We start from the raw sequence: 15,327 nt of genomic DNA, 5'->3' as shown, positions 1-15,327 counted from the left end.
GAGAGAACAATTAATTTTAACCCTTCAGGTTACAAATGTAGTAGCTTCGACCCACATCAATGCCTTAAAAGTAGACGGCAAAGAACCCGATTTGTCGCACCATCAATCGCGCACACAGCTTTGCAGGATATAGCAACACATGAGCCTGGGTAAATTGCATGCGCTGCTTCCTGATCATAGCCGAGAAGTCTGGATAGAAGGAAATCCTGCTGTTGTATGTTGTTTTATGGAATTTCAGGGGACTTTTCACATTCTCAACTACCGAGATCCTCCACTCTGTTTCAGTGGTACACTTTTTCTTCTTTTGCATACAATGCTTAAGAAATACAAAGTCAGAGAGCTCTTCACAAATTCTGAGACTGGTAGCATTAAGACACTGTTGCCAGGCCAAAAGTGCTTGAGGTGTGGTCGGATCGAGAGTTCCAGACAGACAACCCCTTTGAACGGATGGTAGATGGAGGCTCCAGGGCCGCCAAATCTCTCTAAATGTAATGGAGGGCAGAAAGGGGTTACAGGGAGACTGGCGGCATAAGGAGAAAGAGGCTGGCAGGTCTGTCTTATTGGGATTCCTCCAGGAAACTGTTGGCCCAGCAGCACTCCCAACAGGGCCACATGGAGAGAAGAGGCAACGGCCCTGCGACCCATAATTCTGGCATGACCTGTGCACCAGGAAGGGAGCCGATTTAGAGCAATCACCGGGTAAATTGAGGGGGAGAGCCAGATGCCCGTTAAGGGAGAAGATAGCCGTAGCAGTTTGGCAAATGCGAGGATCCAGCAGGTCTGCAGCCAGGTAAGTTGCCAAGGAAGAATACACTGGTTTAGTCCAGCATGGCCACTGATTTGGCAGGATAGTGGGTCAGGGCACTAAGAAGCACATCTGCTCAGGCAGACATCAAAACATGGAAATATAATAGTAAAATGTTAGTCTACAATCCCTGTGATATTTTTATACAATAATATTACATTATATTTGTATAGGTGTGTCTCATTATATATTGAGATTAAGGTTTTCCTAGACTTCACTTTTAGTAAGTAAAACTTACTAGGGACATATGGGGGATTTTCTAGTGTGTTGTCTGGACAATTATCCACAGAGCCATGTACATTGTTGGCCGGTTCATTCATGTCCTGAGGGAAAAGAAAAAAAGTTTTATGCAATTAGGACATCAAGATGTTTTGAGACATATTATGAATGTCTTTATAATGTTGTGTATTTTTATCAATTTTCACAGAATTTTGCTCTCAAAAGTTACTAATTCTTATTGCAGAGATCCAGCTGGTAGGGCAATGCTCCATAGAAAAAAAAAAAGTATGATTACCTACCTACCAGCATGATCTCCGCAAGGAGAATCAGTACCTTCTGAGATCCCGTACATATGGCATCTCACACAGCCAACCAGAACCCTACTCTGTACTAACAAGAAGTAACAGCTTCAAAATAAGGCTTTCTAGGGGTGGGATTTTCTGGTTTAACTGATAGCCCAATGTTTCAAGGCTCAATAAATAGTGAGAGCTATTTTGCATTTGTAACTTACGTCAGTCATTCCTGTTTCTATTCCAAACTCTTACTTAGGACTCTAATTTTAGATCTCAAAAAATGTGGTAATTGTATTCAGAAGGTATAAATGCTTAATGAGCAGTCATGCAGGGCTATCCATGTGATAGCATATGTATATTCAACTAAAATCTCCTGACAACTTGCAGACAGTTACGAAAATCTTCAGAAAAGAACGGGAGAAAATCCTTAAAGGGTAACTAAACGTTCAACAAACTTCTGACATGTTATAGTGACATGTCAGAGGTGGTGGGGGTCCGAGCACTGAGACCCCCACCAACCGCTAAAACGAAGCGGCAGAAGCGCTCATGTGAGTGCTGTACTGTTTCGTTTCTGCTCGGCTTTTTCCGGAAATCAATGTAGGGGTGTACGGGCTCAATAGAAAGTCCATGGGCCCATACACCGCTCCATCGGCTTTCCGGGAAAAGCCGAACAGAAACTAAGCGGCTCACACGAGCACTTCTGCCGCATCGTTTTAGCGATCGGTGGGGGTCTCAGTGCTCGTACCCCACCAATTAAAACGTCTGACATGTCATTATGACATGTCAGAAGTTTGTTGAACGTTTAGTTACCCTTTAAATGCAAGTGTGCCCAGCTTGTAGCTTTATACCCAAGAAGACTTGAGACTGATCGCTGCAAAAGGTGCCTCAACAAAGTACTAAGAAAAGGGTGTGAATATTGATGTCAATATGATATTTCAGTTTTTTTCGTTTAAATTTGCAGATTACCTATTTTCTTTCTCCTTATGGTGTATTGTGTGTAGATTTATGAGAAATAAAAGAATATTAATTTTAGAATAAGGCTGTAATGTAACAAAATGTGGACAAAGTAAAGGGGTCTGATTACTTTCTAAATGCTCAGTAGTAGGAGGCAGACAGCCAGACCAAGAAGCAAGTAGCCAAATGTGAGGAAATATGGGTGGCTACATGCCCCAGTGCAACTGAGCTGTTCACAAGTCAATCCCCAAACTGTAATTGGCTCCAGAACGATACTGCAGGAACATATATATGTGTCATGTCGTGTCACCACGTGAATCTGTTCACTCATCTCTACTGCTCAATAATTACTGTACATTTTAAAAGCTAGAACCACCCTTAGTATTAGATGTAATCATAGAGCTTGTGCATCAATACAGAATGTCTATTTTCATTTTAATCAAAGTCTATAAATTCTTTATAAACAATTTAAGAAATAGTACACAACATTCGGAATGATAATCATTTTATAAGTGGCCACACAGATCAATCAGGAAATGTCATGTTTTGAATAACACTGGACTTGTGGAACAGTGGAGGACTTCTACCCAGCATCCGGCTCTGCCAGTAACATCGGCTTATCTGCTCATTGGTCAATCAGGATTAGAAAATAAGGGGCTACTTTTTTTTTTTTTACCAGAAACAGTTTTAGAATAAATTGCTATGTCAACAACCCATCTTCAGGAATCTAGTAGATATATATTGTGATATTATATATTTCAAGAAAGGCATTCAGGCCCCTCTTGAATTTGTTCAATCAATCAATCAATCGATCGATCAATCAATCAAATCAATCAATCAACCACCACCAGATCCTGAGGCAGAGAGTTCCATAGTCTCACTGGCTTTACAGTAAAGAATCCAGGATTATGGTGAACCCTTCTTTCCTCTAGACATAGAGGAGGCCCCTTTGTCATGGTTACATGGTTAGGTGTAAAAAGATTATAAAGACCTCTGTACTGTCTATTTATATATTTATACATGGGTTGCAGGCCTAGGTGTAAAAAGATCATTATAAAGATCTCGTTACCATCTATTTATATATTTGTATAAGATCATCCTTAAACCATATTTTCTCTAAACTGTATAACGCCAAGATCGATTACCTTTCTTTGTACTGCAATCCACCCATTTTTCATTAGGTTCCCTCGTCTAGGGTCCAATTTCATTTGACAGATGCCCCAAAATTGGAGAGTTTTTATGTCCCCATTATGAATAAACCTGATGTGTTTTGATAAGTGGTGTGTTTATATGTATTGATGGAGCTAATATGTTTGGATATTCGCCTCCTTAGCTGTTGTATGGTTTTGCCTATGTACACTTTCGGACAAGTGCACAGGGCTCCATCTATAACTCCAGTGCTTTGACAGTTCATAAACGGTCTGATAGTATACGGTCTGCCATCTACAGTGTTAATGAAGCATTTCTTATTGGGCATAGGGGATAAAAGGTACAACTCCCTCAGGGATAGGCGCCTACAGTAGGAGATTTAAGCCAGGCACTCGTAGTTGTTAGTTGATTAGAAAAGTGGCTGTGAACTAGCATCTCATGCAGGTTTTGACCTCTGCGATAAATAAAAGATGGAAAATAAGTTAATAGCTGTTGTAGGTCTGCATCGGCTTGGGGTTATCGGGGTATCGGCTAAAAACTACGTATAATGCTATTGACTTCTGATGAGTGTGTGTCCTAGGTGCCAGTGCACCGGATCACCTTGTACGAGTCGTTCATTCGTAAGGTTTATTGGTCAGTCATCCTGGCCCTGGCATACGCTCTGTGCAGGGATTTTTTTGGGTACCCTCGCACTACAAATCTTTGATATAACCCTTTGCATTATTTTTCAAAGCTCGGTTCGTCAGAGCAGTTCCTCCTAGCTCTCAGGTGTTGTCCTACTGGGATACCTCTTTTTAGGGCAGTGTGGCAACTATTCCAATGTAGGAAATTATTGGTAGCCGTGGACTTACGATATATGGGAGTATGGACACTGTCACCAGGCTCCAGGGAAATCTTTAGATCAAGTAAAATTTATTTGTCATGAATTTCGGATGTAAACTTCATCCCTATAGTATTAATCTAATACTGATACTAATACTGAATATAATTCTGAAAATAAAAAAGTCTAGAAAGTTGTTTTAAGATTAGTTGAACAGTTATAATGTTTAATAATGAAAAAAAGATCGCTACTTACAATCCACATGCCATCAAAAGGCACCTTATCATGAAAATCCTTAAGCATATCATACCACCATTTATGTGCTTCTGGGTTTGTGAAGTCAACAAACACTGTTAAGCCGGGCCAAACCTGCATAGATGAAATGAATAATGAAGTAAAATATTTTTTTTATTTTTCAAAATTGTTCCCTTGTAAATGCATATATTGTACAACTATATGATAAACATGTTTAGGTAAATTTTTTATGGTTAGCATTAGCGATATAGATACAAATACAGTGGGGAAGAATTATTATTACTTTTTATGAAATTACTATTTTCTTTACTTTAAAGTTTTTTTGTTGTTTTTTTTTATTTATTTTTTATACGGAGTGTCCACAGAAAAGCTCCCAATAGACCTTTAGGGAAAATTGTATATTTCCTTTCTTATATTACATGTTTACTTAAAGGTGCACACCAACAGCAGTGGGCTCCTGTGCAAGAACAGTATATGATCTTCAGGCCCCATGCACACGACTGTAAAAATCGTACGTAATTGCGGACTGCAATCGCAGTGCGCAATTACGGACACATTCAATTCTATTGACCATGGACACCTTCCCGTATATATTTGCGGTAATGTGTCCGGGCCGTAGGAGTGTACCACAAAAGATAGGACATGTCCGTTCTCCTGCTTTTTACAGTGCTCCCATACAGCGCCCAAGCACTAACACGATCATGGTCCCAAAAGGTTTAGTGCAAATAAAAGTAGTGCACAGGTCCTGTATAATATATATATATATATATATATATATATATATATATATATATATATACACATACATGCATACATATACATATATACATACACACCCACACCCACACCCACACAGAGATATATATATTTAATTTTTTTTTCAGGAATGTTATTTTTAGTAATTTATATATATTAAAAAAAACAAGTGCATATACAGTTAAATAATATTAATATTATCAGGTATAAAGTTACATGGTAAAAAAACAAACAGGTATAATACCTTGCCCACAAGTGGCTGGCCAGTCTCATTGGTGACATAAATTCCTCTCTTCAGTCCATCTTCATAGGGTAGATAACTTCCATTGGGGCTAGAAAGGCCAATAGCTGGTTCCTAATTAACATAAGCATTTATAATGGAGTAAGCAAAGGTAAAATCATATGTAAAAAAGAGCAAGAATAAATGTGTTTTATGCCTTAACCCCTTCACGCCGCAGCCCTTTTTCAGATTTTCATTTTCGTTTTCGTTTTCTCCTCCCCACATTCCAGAAGCCATAACGTCTTTATTTTTCTGTCGATATAGTACTATGAGGGCTTGATTTTTGCGGGATGAGTTGTAGTTTTTCGTAGCACCATTTATTTTGCCATATAATGTACCAGGAAATGGGGAAAAATTATTTGTGGGGTAGAAAATGAAAAAAACAGCGATTCCTCCATGTTTTTTTTTGTGCCCCCTTCAGGGGTGAGAACAGGGATCGGAGGTTTCTTCGAGGTAGCAAAGGACGGGGAGCAGCGTTTCAGGAGGGAGGCATGAAACACACTGTGTATTCGAAAAGATGGGGGTAACTCCAGTCGGAAGGAGACAGGGTTAAGAACCTCAATGACTTTGTACGGCCCTATATACCGGGGAGCAAATTTTTTGGAGACAGCCTCACCAGATCCCCGACCACAAACAAGTGGTTAGCAGAACGTCTTCTATCTGCCTGAGTCTTTTGTATGCTCTGGGACGCCTCTAGGTTCTTCTAAACCTGGGCCCAGACTGTGCACAGTTCCCGATGAACGACATCTACCTCGGGATTGTTGGAACCACCAGGTGAAACGGAGGAGAACCGTGGATTAAACCCAAAATTACAGAAAAAGGGGGAGACCCCTGACGAGTTACTGACCCAGTTATTAAGGGAAAATTCGGCAAGGGAAATGAGGGTGACCCAATCATATTGACAGTCAGAGATAAAACACCTTAAATATTGTTCTAGAGACTGATTAGTCCTCTCAGTTTGGCCATTAGTTTCAGGATGGAAGGCCAAGGAGAAGGACAGATCAATCTCCAACTTTTTACAGAAAGCTCTCCAAAACAATGAAACAAATTGTACCCCCCTGTCAGAAACTATATTGACAGGAACCCCATGGAGATGCAGGATGTGTTTGACAAACAAGGTAGCTAACGTCTGAGCATTGGGTAGTTTCTTGAGGGGCACAAAGTGGCACATCTTACTGAAGCGGTCTACTACAACCCACACCACCGACTTGCCTTGAGATGGAGGCAGATCGGTGATAAAATCCATGGAGATATGGGTCCAAGGTCTCTGGGGAATGGGCAAAGAACATAGTAAGCCCGCTGGTCGGGACCTGGGAGTCTTGGACCTAGCACAAATTTCACAAGCGGCGACGTAGGCCTTAACGTCTTTAGGCAACCCAGGCCACCAATAGTTTCTGGTAATGAGGTGCTTGGTACCCAGGATGCCTGGATGGCCAGATAGTGCAGAGTCATGATTTTCCCTGAGTACCCTTAGCCGGAATTGCAGGGGAACAAACAGCTTGTTCTCAGGAAGGTTCCCGGGAGCTGAACCTTGCTCAGCCGCAATTTCAGAGACTAAGTCAGAATCAACAGAGGAAATTATTATACCTGGGGGCAAAACACAAGCAGGATCTTCCTCCGAAGGAGGGCTGACCATGAAGCTACGCGACAGTGCATCAGCTTTAATATTTTTAGACCCAGCCCTATAGGTGACCAAAAAGTTGAATCTAGTAAAAAAACGCCCATCGAGCTTGTCTCGGGTTTAGCCTCCGGGCAGATTCTAGGAATACCAGATTCTTGTGGTCGGTAAGGACCGTTACCTGGTGCCTAGCCCCCTCCAGGAAGTGGCGCCACTCTTCAAATGCCCATTTAATGGCTAAGAGTTTGCGGTTGCCAATGTCAAAGTTACTTTCAGTGGGTGAGAACTTCCTGGAGAAGTAGGCACAGGGACGGAGATGGGTGAGGGACCTGGTACCCTGGGACAAGACAGCACCCACTCCCACCTTTGTGGCGTCAACCTCCACGATGAATGGCTCCATTTGGTTAGGCTGAATCAGAACTGGGGCCGAGATAAAGCACTTTTTAAGGACCTCCAAAGCCTGGACCGCCTCTGGAGGCCAGTGGAGGAGATCAGCACCTTTGCGAGTAAGATCCGTAAGAGGCTTAGCGATGACCGAGAAGTTAGCAATAAATCTCCTGTAATAATTAGCAAACCCCAGGAAGCACTGTAACGCCTTCAGGGAGGCAGGTTGGACCCATTCAGCCACAGCCTGAACCTTGGCAGGGTCCATGCGGAATGCATGAGGAGTGAGGATTTGACCCAAAAATGGTATCTCCTGCACCCCAAACACACATTTTTCAGTTTTAGCAAAGAGTTTGTTTTTCCGAAGGGCCTGGAGCACCTTCCTGACATGCTCAATGTGGGAGGACCAGTCCTTGGAAAACACAAGTATGTCATCAAGGTACACTACAAGAAATACCCCCAGGTAGTCTCTTAAAATCTAATTTATGAAATTTTGGGGGAGCATTACACAACCCAAAGGGCATGACGAGGTATTCGAAATGACCTTCGGGCGTGTTAAACGCAGTTTTCCACTCATCCCCCTCTCTGATGCGGATAAGGTTATAAGCCCCCCGAAGATCAAGCTTAGAGAACCTGTTAGGGATCTGCCAGGTACTACGTCTAGGTATACTCCTGGGATTAATCAATCCACACCTGAGGCCAGACCTGTTCGACTGACACCATCTCCCACCAACCAGGGTGGCAGGCTCAGGAGTGGGAGAGCCTATCGCGGCCTGGTCAGTCGGAGTTAGCTCCGCCCCCTGTCCTTTATTACCTACCGTGTTCTCTTCCTCAGTGCTTGTAATTCTTCTGGATTCCTGGCCTCACTGCTGCTTGCTCCAGCCTGCTTCTGCCGTGCTTCTGCCTTGCTGCAGTTCCGCTTAACCTGCTTTGCTTTGCCCCTGGCTTGCTTCCTTCTCCGTGCTCACTTTGGTATACTCCACTTCATCCTGGTCCTGACTACTCATTCGCCGCTCCGTTTCCTCGCGGCGTTCCGTGGCTACTGCCCCTTCCCTTGCGTGTTCCCTGTTTGTTCTCCCGTGCACTTAGACAGCGTAGGGACCGCCGCCCAGTTGTACCCCGTCGCCTAGGGCGGGTTGTTGCAAGTAGGCAGGGACAGGGCGGTGGGTAGATTAGGGCTCACTTTCCCTTCACCTCCTTCCTGCCATTACATAATTACAAGCCCCTACCTAGTCTACCATTTCTCCTACACTGACGCTATCATGGACCCCCTTGAGACCCTGACCCAGCAGATGCAGGGCCTCTCCCTACAGGTCCAGGCCCTGGCCCAGAGGGTCAACCAGGGTGACGCTGCCTTAGTAGTACCCCTCACCTCACCTCTAGAACCCGACCTCAAGTTACCTGACCGGTTCTCAGGGGACCGTAAGACGTTTCTCTCCTTCCGGGAGAGTTGCAGACTGTATTTCCGCCTAAAACCCCACTCCTCAGGTTCCGAGAACCAGCGGGTGGGTATCATCATATCCCGACTCCAGGAAGGGCCCCAAAAGTGGGCCTTCTCCTTGGCTCCTGACGCCCCTGAACTTTCCTCTGTTGATCGTTTTTTCTCTTCCCTCGGACTCATTTACGACGAGACTGACAGGACTGCTTTAGCCGAGAGTCAGCTGGTGGACCTTACGTCAGGGTAGAAGACCGGTTGAGGAATACTGTTCTGATTTTAGAAAGTGGTGCGTAGCTTCTCGGTGGAACGATCCGGCCCTAAGGTGCCAGTTTAGGTTAGGATTATCTGACGCCCTGAAGGATCTGCTGGTTAGCTACCCCTCTTCTGACTCCCTTGACCAGGTTATGGCCCTAGCAGTACGACTTGACCGACGTCTCAGGGAACGTCAGCTTGAACGCTTCAATGTGCTCCCCTCTGACTTTTCTGCGATCCCCCCCGAGGTCCCGTCTCCTCGCCCCTCCACGGAGGACTCGGAGGTACCTATGCAACTCGGGGCCTCCATGTCCCTTCGACAACGTAGGGAATTTCGCAGAATGAATGGTCTCTGCTTCTACTGTGGGGACGACAAGCATCTACTGAACACCTGTCCCAGGCGCAAGAATAAGAAGCCGGAAAACTTCCGCGCCTAAGTGATCATCGGGGAGGTCACTTGGGCGCACAGGTATTTCCCGTTAATGTGAAACGCAATAAAATTTTGCTTCCCTTTCAGGTCTCGTTTGCTGGCCGATTGATAAAGAATAAAAAACGGGATACTGAGGCGCTGCTTGATAAAGAGTTAATACATTTAATTGAGGTAGTATAAATAGACAATTGCTACGAGTTTCAACGCCGGACCGGCGTCTTCCTCAGGCAAGTTGAGATGACAGCAAGGAGGCACATATTTATACACATACGGAATGCAGGGCTAATTAAGCCTAATTCAGACCAGAGTCCTGAAAAAAACGCCAAAACCAGCGGGTCAGAGTTCAATCCAAACGTAAAGTGTTAAAACAATTCATTGTTGTCATATGTTAACAACATTAATGGAATTAAAATGATCGGACAGTACATAACCGCATAATTGCATAATTATATAGTAATTAAATCATTTAAACGAAATGGCATAAAATATTTGCGCAAAAAGGCAATGGATTATGAAATTGCACATTGAACATAAACTTAAAATAACACAAGAATTGAAGTAAGATAAATAAAAATGCATTTGCAACTGCTGGATACATATAGAAATAATTGTACCAACAATAGCAACGCGTTGTCATGGAGACCAGAAGCGACACAGCCGGGAAGGAAGTCAAAACGCCAGTGGAACGCAAGGTGAGACGCACAGCAAGCATCTCGTAGGGCGCAGGCAGGACAAGTGTTTGTTTATGACACAGCAGGGAAGGAAAATCGTTTGCTGGCCGGTCTGCCACGGGCAGTGCTTTCGTGGATTCTGGCTCATCTGCTAATATCATGTCTGTGGAATTTGCTATCTCTCTAAAGATGCCTTTTATTGATTTACCTTATCCTATCCCTGTAGTAGGTATCGACTCAACTCCCCTTGCTAATGGTTATTTTACTCAGCATACTCCTGTTTTTGAACTCCTGGTTGGCTCCATGCATTTGAAGCAGTGCTCTGTTCTGGTGATGCAGGGATTATCGTCTGATCTGGTATTAGGTCTTCCCTGGTTGCAGTTGCATAATCCCACGTTTGATTGGAATACTGGGGAGCTTACCAAATGGGGTAATGAATGTCTTATGTCATGTCTTTCTGTTAACTCTATTTCTCCCCGGGAGGAGGTAAACACGCTTCCTGAGTTTGTTCAGGACTTCGCCGATGTGTTTTCTAAGGAGGCCTCCGAGGTGTTGCCCCCCCATAGAGATTACGATTGCGCCATCGATTTGGTGCCTGGTGCCAAGCTTCCTAAGGGTAGGATATTTAATCTTTCATGTCCTGAACGTGAAGCTATGAGGGTGTATATCCAAGAATGCCTGGCCAAGGGTTTCATTCGCCCCTCGACTTCTCCTGTAGGTGCTGGCTTCTTCTTCGTGGGGAAGAAGGATGGTGGTCTTAGGCCGTGCATTGATTATCGTAACCTGAATAAGGTCACCGTAAGGAACCAGTACCCACTTCCTTTGATTCCGGATCTTTTTAATCAGGTTCAGGGAGCCCAATGGTTTTCTAAGTTCGATCTACGGGGGGCATATAACCTTATCCGCATCAAAGAGGGGGATGAGTGGAAAACTGCGTTCAACACACCCGAGGGTCATTTCGAATACCTGGTCATGCCCTTTGGGTTGTGTAATGCCCCTGCTGTCTTCCAGAATTTTATTAATGAAATCCTGAGAGATTACCTGGGTAATTTTCTTGTTGTGTACCTTGATGACATACTGGTGTTTTCCAAGGACTGGTCCTCCCACGTGGAGCATGTCAGGAAGGTGCTCCAGGTCCTTCGGGAGAATAATCTGTTTGCTAAGACTGAAAAATGTGTCTTTGGGGTACAGGAGATACCATTTTTAGGGCAAATCCTCACTCCTCATGAATTCCGCATGGACCCTGCCAAGGTTCAGGCTGTGGCGGAATGGGTCCAACCTGCCTCCCTTAAGGCGTTACAGTGTATTTTAGGGTTCGCCAACTATTACAGGAGATTTATTGCCAACTTCTCGGTCGTCGCTAAGCCTCTTACGGACCTTACTCGCAAGGGTGCTGATGTCCTCCATTGGCCCCCTGAGGCCGTCCAGGCCTTTGAGACCCTCAAGAAGTGCTTTATCTCGGCCCCCGTGCTGATTCAGCCCAACCAAGAGGAGCCATTTATTGTGGAGGTTGACGCATCCGAGGTGGGAGTGGGGGCCGTCTTGTCCCAGGGTACCAGCTCCCTCACCCATCTCCGCCCCTGTGCTTACTTCTCTAGGAAGTTTTCGCCCACGGAGAGTAACTATGATATTGGCAACCGCGAACTTCTAGCCATTAAATGGGCTTTTGAAGAGTGGCGGCACTTCCTGGAGGGGGCCAGACACCAGGTAACGGTCCTTACGGATCACAAGAATCTGGTTTTCCTAGAATCGGCCCGGAGGCTTAATCCTAGACAAGCTCGGTGGGCACTATTCTTTACCAGATTTAATTTCTTGGTTACCTATAGGGCTGGGTCCAAGAATATTAAGGCTGATGCTCTGTCACGTAGTTTCATGGCCAATCCTCCTTCCGAGAAGGATCCTGCTTGTATTTTACCCCCTGGTATAATCGTTTCTGCCACGGATTCTGATTTAGCTTCTGATATCGCGGCTGATCAGGGTGCAGCTCCCGGGAACGTCCCTGGGGACAAACTGTTTGTTCCCCTGCAATACCGGCTAAGGGTACTCAGGGAAAACCATGACTCCGCTCTATCTGGTCATCCTGGCATCTTGGGCACCAAACACCTCATTACCAGAAACTATTGGTGGCCTGGGTTGCCTAAAGACGTTAGGGCTTACGTCGCCGCTTGTGAGGTTTGCGCTAGGTCCAAAACCCCTAGGTCCCGACCTGCGGGCCTACTACGTTCCTTGCCCATTCCCCAGAGACCTTGGACCCATATCTCCATGGATTTTATCACCGATTTGCCTCCATCTCAGGGCAAGTCGGTGGTGTGGGTGGTAGTAGACCTGTAAAGGATCTGCCAGGCACTGCGGGGTTAACTCCCAGAACTAATCAGTTAGCACCTGAGAATACATCCCTGAGACGGACTCCTGCTTCCACCATTCAGGCTGGCAGGCTTAGGAGTGGGAGAGCCTATCGTAACCTGGCCAGACTCAGCTAGCTCCCGCCCTCGGTCTATTTAAGCCTGCACTTCCTGTCCCTCGGTGCTTGTTATTGCTTTGGTTTCCTTCCTTGTGGTTCCTGGCCCAGCTACAGCTCCTGCTATTTTTGATCCTGCTCCATACCGTCCCTGGCTTACCGACTACTCTTCTGCTTTTCGTTTTGTACCTCGCACACTCCTGGCTTGACTCGGCTCGTTCACCACTCTGGTTGCTCACGGTGTTGCCGTGGGCAACGGCCCCTTTTCCTTGCTTGTGTTCCTTGTATGTTTGTCGTGTTTGTCGTGCACTTACTGAGCGCAGGGACCGCCGCCCAGTTGTACCCCGTCGCCTAGGGCGGGTCGTTGCAAGTAGGCAGGGACAGAGTGGCGGGTAGATTAGGGCTCACTTGTCCGTCTCCCTACCCCCTGCCGTTACATAATAACAAGCCCATACCTAGTCTACCCCTGGTCCCTGACACCACTATGGATCCCCGTGAGACCCTGGCTCAGCAAATGCAGGGTCTCTCCCTACAGGTCCAGGCCGTGGCTCAGAGGGTCAACCAGCCTGATGCTACCCTGGTAGTTCCCCGCACCGCACCTCTTGAACCCCACCTCAAGTTGCCCGACCGGTTCTCAGGGGACCGGAGGACTTTTCTCTCCTTTCGGGAGAGTTGTAGGCTTTACTTTCGTTTAAAGCCTCATTCCTCAGGTTCTGAGAGCCAGCGGGTGGGTATAATTATGTCCCGGCTCCAGGAAGGGCCCCAAGAGTGGGCCTTCTCCTTGGCTCCTGACGCCCCTGAACTTTCCTCCGTTGATTGTTTCTTTTCTGCTCTCGGACTTATTTATGACGAGACTGACAGGACTGCCTTTGCCGAGAGTCAGCTGGTGACCTTAAGTCAGGGTAAGAGACCTGTTGAGGAGTATTGCTCTGACTTTCGGAAGTGGTGCGTAGCTTCTCGGTGGAATGACCCTGCCTTAAGGTGCCAGTTTAGGTTGGGTCTGTCGAATGCCCTGAAAGACCTGCTAGTTAGCTATCCCTCTTGTGACTCCCTAGACCAGGTTATGGCTTTAGCGATACGACTTGACCGACGTCTCAGGGAACGACAACGTGAACGTTTATGTGTTTTCTCCTCCGACTCCCCCATGATGCCTCCCGAAGCTCCGTTGCTTCGTTCCTCCCCGAAAGATTCAGAGATACCTATGCAACTCGGGGCCTCCGTGTCCCCCCAACAACGTAGAGAATTCCGCAGGAAGAATGGTCTCTGCTTCTACTGTGGGGACGACAAGCATCAAGTGAACAACTGTCCTAAGCGTAAGGTTGCAGCCAGAGAACTTCCGCGTCTAAGTGATCATCGGGGAGGTCACTTGCGCGCACAGGTATTTCCCGTAAATATGAAACGTACTAAGATCTTGCTTCCCTTTCAGGTCTCTTTTGGTGGTAGGTCTGCTACCGGCAGTGCTTTCGTGGATTCAGGGTCCTCTACTAATATCATGTCTGTGGAATTTGCTATGTCCCTTGCTATGCCTCTTATTGATTTGCCTAAACCTGTCCCGGTAGTGGGTATCGACGCCACTCCTCTTGCTAATGGTTATTTTACACAGCATACCCCTGTTTTTGAACTCCTTGTTGGCTCCATGCATTTGGAGCAATGCTCTGTACTGGTGATGCAGGGATTATCGTACGATTTGGTGCTAGGTCTTCCCTGGTTGCAGTTGCATAATCCTACGTTTGACTGGAATACTGGGGAGCTAACCAAATGGGGTAATGAATGTTGTACGTCATGTTTTTCTGTTAATTCTATTTCTCCCCCTAAGGAGGCGAATACGCTACCCGAGTTTGTTCAGGACTTCGCTGATGTTTTCTCTAGGGAGGCCTCCGAAGTGTTACCTCCTCATAGAGAATACGATTGCGCTATCGAATTGGTACCAGGAGCTAAGCTTCCTAAGGGTAGGATATTTAATCTTTCTTGTCCCGAACGTGAAGCTATGAGAGTGTATATCCAGGAATCCCTGGCCAAGGGTTACATTCGTCCCTCTTCTTCTCCGGTAGGTGCTGGCTTCTTCTTCGTGGGGAAGAAGGATGGTGGTCTTAGGCCATGCATTGACTACCGTAGCCTGAATAAGGTCACGGTAAGGAACCAGTATCCCCTTCCTTTGATTCCTGATCTCTTTAATCAGGTTCAGGGGGCCCAATGGTTTTCTAAATTGGATCTACGGGGGGCGTATAACCTTATTCGCATCAAAGAGGGGGATGAGTGGAAGACTGCGTTTAACACGCCCGAAGGCCATTTCGAATACCTCGTCATGCCCTTTGGGTTGTGTAATGCCCCTGCGGTCTTCCAGAATTTCATAAATGAGATTTTGAGAAATTACCTGGGGATTTTTCTGGTAGTGTACCTTGATGACATACTGGTGTTTTCCAAGGACTGGTCCTCCCACGTGGAGCATGTCAGGAAGGTGCTCCAGGTCCTTCGGGAAAATAAACTGTTTGCCAAAACCGAAAAATGTGTGTTTGGGGTACAGGAGATTCCATTTTTGGGTCAA

The 15,327-nt window shown here is 45.8% G+C and overlaps 1 protein-coding gene and 1 long non-coding RNA gene across 2 annotated transcripts in view; one reads left to right on the top strand and one right to left on the bottom strand.

Annotated features, from left to right (window-relative positions):
- LOC142666385 (lysosomal alpha-glucosidase-like) overlaps positions 1 to 15,327 on the bottom strand; it is a 96,417-nt gene that overhangs the window by 16,758 nt on the left and 64,332 nt on the right. The window contains exons 9-11 of the mRNA XM_075846409.1: positions 5,496 to 5,606; positions 4,496 to 4,609; positions 1,044 to 1,128 (exon numbers count right to left, since the gene is read on the bottom strand). Of these exons, the coding sequence (XP_075702524.1) occupies positions 1,044 to 1,128; positions 4,496 to 4,609; positions 5,496 to 5,606 (310 nt within the window). The remainder of the gene's footprint in view (positions 1 to 1,043; positions 1,129 to 4,495; positions 4,610 to 5,495; positions 5,607 to 15,327) is intronic.
- The window catches only part of LOC142666386 (uncharacterized), a 155,313-nt gene that overhangs the window by 107,429 nt on the left and 32,557 nt on the right, over positions 1 to 15,327 (top strand). The window lies entirely within an intron of this gene.

The sequence above is a fragment of the Rhinoderma darwinii genome, chromosome 13 (genome assembly GCF_050947455.1).
Source record: "Rhinoderma darwinii isolate aRhiDar2 chromosome 13, aRhiDar2.hap1, whole genome shotgun sequence".
NCBI classification, from domain to species: Eukaryota; Metazoa; Chordata; class Amphibia; order Anura; family Rhinodermatidae; genus Rhinoderma; species Rhinoderma darwinii.
Note: the sequence above shows the minus strand (reverse complement) of the source record. Positions and strands in the feature narration are given on the sequence as shown.